At 39.0% G+C, this 6,000-nt stretch overlaps 1 protein-coding gene across 2 annotated transcripts in view; it reads right to left on the bottom strand.

Annotated features, from left to right (window-relative positions):
- Positions 1-1,779: 1,779 nt before the first annotated feature.
- Positions 1,780-6,000, bottom strand: part of PLCB1 (phospholipase C beta 1) — a 652,483-nt gene continuing 648,262 nt past the window's right edge. For both annotated transcript variants that reach the window (XM_069495451.1, XM_069495450.1), the window contains one exon: positions 1,780-5,049. Coding sequence is in view for 1 of the 2 variants with exons in the window: in XM_069495450.1 (XP_069351551.1) it covers positions 4,822-5,049 (228 nt within the window). In the remaining variant the exon portion in view is untranslated. The remainder of the gene's footprint in view (positions 5,050-6,000) is intronic.

Raw genomic sequence — 6,000 nt, 5'->3', positions numbered from 1 at the left:
GCCTCTTGGCTTACTTTCAATGATAGAATGTGGCAGAAGTAATGCTTCTGCTCTTGGACTTCCAGAGGCCTTGAACACTTTCATGTGTTCTCTAGATCTTGCCTCCGACATGTGAAGAAGCCATAGTTAGCCTCCTGGAGGATGCGAAGTCATATGGAACAGAGTCAGTTCAGCCCAGTTGTTCCAATCAAAATCCCAGACAGTGAGCTAGCACAGTCAGGAGCAGCCACCCACCAACACACAGCTTACAGCAGACAGGCAGATGAGCCACACGCAGCCCAGACTGGCCCGCCCATCCACCATAGACCCACCACCCACGGGAACTGGTGGCTCTTTCAAACACCAAGTGTTGTTGTTGTTTGTTATGCAGCAATAGACAGTGGATGCAGGTACAATGGGAGCACAGAAGGAGGGGTCTGATAGAGCTGGGGTGGATCAAAGAATGATCCTAGAGGAAGTGACATTTATGTTATCAACCAGAAGATGAACAGGAGTCAGCCAGGGAAAGGAGGGAACCGAGGTCATCTGTGTGTGTGTGTGTGTGTGTGTGTGTGTGTGTTTACGTGCGTGCATTGGGAAAGGGGTTAAGAGAGAGAGAAACAGAAAGGGAAGCATCATTTAAAAAGCCCACAAAGTGAGATGGTCCGTAAGGCTGGAGTGTGAAGTGTGATATTGGTTTTGTTCACTGATGTAGAAAACAAAGGAGATGGAGCTACTTTGAGGGTAAAACAAAAATTCAGTTTGGTGCATAGTGTTATGTAGCAGATTGTATTTTCCAATGGCCGTGCCTGTGTATTTATTCCATCCTTCCCATTCCTCTTCAGTGTGACCAACACTACTCCCAAGGTGAGATGGGGTCTGTGCTTGCTCCCTCACCTTGAATCTGGGGAGGGGCTTGTGATAGCGCCAATGGATAGAGTCTGGCATAAAGGATGTATCTAACTTTAAGGCTTGGTTGCAAAAATGTTGACAGTTTTTGTCTGGCTCTCTGGAGGCTCACCCTTGGAATGCAGCTATGATACTGTGAAAAAGTCCAGGGCTCCACAGATAGGGCACTCAGGGGAATTCCAGCCCAGCACCCCAGCTAGTCCCCCACTTGACATATCATCAACCATCCACTGTGGGAGTGGGCTCCAGCCCCGAGCCTTCTAATCTTTCAGCTGAGGACTCAGACATTGCAGCACACAGGCAAGCCATCCTGTTGGGATTCCTGATGCAAGAAAGCTATGCCAGATCAGAGATCATTCTTATGATTTTAAGCCCCAAGATTTTGGATTAATTCACAACACAGCAAAAAATAACTAACACATTACATGTGGGGTACCCCTGGGACAGTCATGTAGAACTCACACGTATATTTCTTTTCCTATCAGCATTGCAGACTGTTTTTTAAAATCTGTTTTATAAGAAAATTTACATCACATGCTCTGTCAGTTCTTGCCATTTCCATTATTTGTCAAACACCCTTGACTGTGTTGCCTTCCAATATCTTTGGTCAAGGAAGAAAGAGAGAAAGGAAGGAAGGGCAAAGGGAAGGGAGGCTCTCCATTTTGGGAGCAATGGCAAGTGCACGTGTCACTCCTGGATGGAGGGTGGTGGGATGACAGCAATGACAACTGTGCCTTTTGGCACACGTTTGGCAGCATCCAGATTTCCTGCACAGGCAGATGTGCTCTGTCAGGGTGGGCATGATGGCCCTGAAGACTGGCATTATGTCCGCCCCCACCATCCTCCCTGTCAAAAGAAGGTTGGCTCTGACACCAAGAAACAACAGCTGGGTTGTGTTAAGAAATTTTTATTGTTTCCTTTGGATTTGTGATGAAAGCACATAAAATTACAAGTGGAAGAAACATCATGCCACAAAATTGCATAGAATTATTACAAAAATGTGAATTATGCATTTTAAATAATTTGAGATAGAAGAACCAAAATATGTACATTTTAAGAGCTTCAAATGCTTTGTCCTATCTTTTCTTCTTAAAAGGCAAAAGTCACAATGTTCAATCCGTCACGAACAATATTAATACAGTGCACAAGCGCAACATTAAATTCAAAGTAATGCAAGCAATGGCCCTTTCTTTCGGAATTTATTTAACTGCTTATCTATTAAAGGAGTATTAATTAATGTATGGTGGTACTGAAATGTTAAAATGAAATGTTAAAAACCAAAACCACATGGCATGTCATTAGAACTTTGAAAATTGGTTTACACGGCCAAAACCACGCTATTCTCAGTAGTGTATCAGAGGGACACAGTCTAATTTAATACACAATTCTACTCTCTATTATAGGAAAAACCACAGTACAGAATCTCACACATTCAACAAAGAACAAGGCAGATACATAAAGGCACAAAACCGCACATCATATAGACCCTTTTCTTTATCTTAGTCTATTTCAAGTAATATTAATATTATTAAATGATAATATCACTGTAGTAGTTTCAATGATGCAAGATGGACATTGTTACTTACTACCCCACAACTGCAAAAAGTGTCATTGTACAGATATAAAAATGTGATTACAGTAAATGGCCAAATACAAACATATTGTAAAATGACTAGAGTCACTAAGATAATGAAATCCAACTACCAAAACAGTTTTGTGTAAGTTAAGGTTATTCAACCTTAGTCTATCTCTGGACTAAAATGTTATACAATGTTTTGTAATAATCACCATTGTGTTTGGTTATGAATGCTATTATCAGTTCATTCTTCTGCAATTTTAGACAGTCTGTAATTTTGTTTATAAAAATGCAGCATTCAATTTTGACCATTCTTGCTTCTGTATGATTAATGCCTTTCTTTCAAAGTGCAAAAGTAGAATAATTTACAAAAGATGTCTCTTTCAGTGGAAGTTAAGTTTTATTAAGGGTCTAATTAACACCCCAAATCCTTCAGATCAAAATATAATCATCTCAAAGAGGATGTGATTTTCCCCTCGTGTCTCCCTAGATGTGTTTTTTTAATCAAACACACTTTCCTAATGTTTGAACTAAGCCTTCATTTTGATTAAAATTTAATTGTCATTCCTAGTTATTGCTTAAAGTTAAATAAAATAATTTCCATAAAAATATTAAATTCTTGAAACAATATTCAGGACACAACTGGCTTTTGCATTTTTAAAATATTTTGCTAAGCTACCATCAGACGGATTTATTTTAAAGTAAAATAAAGCTGTGAGCATCTTGCCTCTGGGCTTCAACTTTAATGCTCTTTGTGTTACTCTCTAAATTATATTTTTCTCTAATTATTCTTTCTTATTTAAGATCTTTCAATAATATTTTTGATCAATTTTCCCATGATATAATTTCTCTTATGCCACCTAAAATAAGAACTTATAAAGACACATTAAAATGAATTAAATGTACTTATTAAATATATAATGAAAGTTTTTTTAATGTTAAAATAAAATTGAAATCTGTCAGATTTAAAAATTATGGAAGATACTAATAAATTTTCATATTACTGTCCTAATATTCTGACCATTAAAACAAGCTTAAAATCTGATATTAAAATCCAAGTTTTGATCTTGCAAAATATAAATCAAATTTATATTCTAAATTCTAAATCTATGTCAACTTGCATCAATGGCTCCATCAATTACCTCTTAGTATTTCCACGTAATTTAATATCCATATAATCTAGATGTTTGACCCTTTTCTTCTCTATCCATTTATCCCTGAATTTGGTTTTAAATCTTGTGGAAGAGATTTGGGTCATTGCCAATTAATAAATACACATTTACACTTGCATGTGTGTGTGTGTGTATGCACTTATACAGCTGAGTGCCTACATATATATATACAGGGAGATAATATATATAATTTATATGTGGGTCTTTGTATTCTCTAGATAAATATTCAATCTTCCTCTCTATATTAAAAATAAATGAACCATAAAAAATGTCAGACAGCAAAATAACCATTGGAACCTGTTCACTCTGATTGAATTTCTGCTTAACATATATCAGCTCAACTATTCTTATTCAACAGAACAGACCCTCTGTAGTTATTTGATCATTTCAGGCTAACAACCAATGAATACCCAGCCTTTGAGTGCACATAGTCAATTCAGATGGCACACTGCCTGGAGGTGTGCAGCCGACTTGCTCATGCAGCCGAATGTACAATCCATATTGCTAAGTCTTGGGATGGCTTCACTGAGCAAGGATACAATCAATTTTTTTTCCCAAAAAGAAAGCCAGCTTATTTGAATCACTAAGGTATTTAATAAAACCATGTCAGCAACAAATACACGGATGCCTCTACGATAAATAAATTAGCAGAATGCAAGCCATCAGTGCTTGCAAAGCAAAAGATGAAACCATTTAAGATGCACGTTATCTTGAAGATACGGTAGTTGAGGGGCAGTTAGAAAAAAAAATGCTCAAAGTCGGCTGTTCGATAGTGTTAAATAATGCTATGCATTTCTTAAACTATTTCTATTACTTTGAAATACTTTACACCAGAGCTTCAAATATAAACATGAGCTAGATTTTTTTTTTTCAAAGAAGATATGTCCTTCATTAAATGTTCCATGGAGCCTGCAAGTTGCTTGCTTTGAATTTATTATTGGAAAAAAACAAAAATCTCACATAACATGCACTCTTCACTAGTGGACCTGCAGTAGCTTCCACATGACACATGGAGCCAGGGCAGGGGACTCCTGCATGGAATCTTCCGAAACCCTCCCTTTCGTGTGGATTTTAGGCTAAGGGATGCTTCTCAGGAAGATGGTCTTGGGCAGTGATCTTTGCAATAAGAGGGAGTCCGATGGTGCCTGAGTGGCCATGCATATTCTGAAGGCCTGGCAGGATCAATTACAGAGGAGTATCAAACTCTTTTCCTGGGATGTCTCCTCCCAGCTCCTCACTGGAAGGAGGCTTGTGGTTCACTTTTCCAGGGTCTGAGGACAAGGATAGAGAGGCTGAACCGTGATTGCTGTCTTCACTGATCTTCCCTTTCATGGCTTCCTGCACAAACTCCAAAATCTCTAGGGGCAGTCTTTTGAACTTGTCTTGGTATTCTTGCTCCAGCTCCACCTGCAGCTGGGAGACATCAAGAGAGGAGAATGATTTGAGGTCATTCAGGTTTCCATACCCACCCATGTAGAGAAACTCTTTGAAAGAGATGAATAAATTAATTTAAAATATCATTCACTCGTCACCTGTAGAGAAGACGTAAAACGGTTTAGTTGGACACATCATTTATCCATAGCTGAAAGTCAAGTTCAGGTTATGTATAGCATAATGGTGCTATAGACTTGGAATAAGATGAATAAGTATATCTACAAACCACAGAGAGAGAGAGAGAGAGAGAGAGAGAGGAGAGAGAGAGATGGGTCTTTTGAAAATGTTTACAGAAGTTATAAACAATGATCTGAAGTTCTCGTATTTAGGGGTTGAAAGCTATTCATAGCTGAACATGCCAAGGTCAGCCACGAGTCTGGCTGGGGGAGCCAAGAAGCTGACAGGCATCCTGTGCTGTGGAGGGATGGATAATATGAATTGAGGACTAAAATCTTAGCCTTTCAAAGTTCTTAGGTTCTGGGGAGGCCCATAAGCGAGGGCCTTTTGTGGTGCCCAGAGCCAGTGTCCTGTCCTGCTGCAATAGTAATAGTGTCGTGGCAGCTAAAGGAAAAAAAGGGAATTTTGTCTGTGTGCTGTGAGATCACCACAAACCTACCGCATTGTGCTGAAATGGGACAAACGCAATAGAATGCATTGGTTGGTGTGTGTCTGATTCTGGGCTCTTGTCTTTCCTAAATGCTGCCCCCACCCTAGTTACTGTATGTGTCTGGACTGTGTAGGACTTTACTGAGTTGGTGATTGCTAGGTGGCTTAGTTTGTGTAAATATAATGGGTTGGTTTTCATGTGCTTTTTGGGGTTTTATTGAGAGAAAAATAGCCAACGCATCTTTGACGGAAGCTTCTGCACCAGGCAAAAGGATCTGAAACATTAGCTTGGGGAGACCCTCCTCTTGAAGTGGGGATCTTGAA

The sequence above is a fragment of the Eulemur rufifrons genome, chromosome 20 (genome assembly GCF_041146395.1).
Source record: "Eulemur rufifrons isolate Redbay chromosome 20, OSU_ERuf_1, whole genome shotgun sequence".
Lineage (NCBI taxonomy): Eukaryota > Metazoa > Chordata > Mammalia > Primates > Lemuridae > Eulemur > Eulemur rufifrons.
The sequence above is the reverse complement of the archived record's forward strand: the minus strand, read 5'-3'. Positions and strand labels throughout refer to the sequence as shown.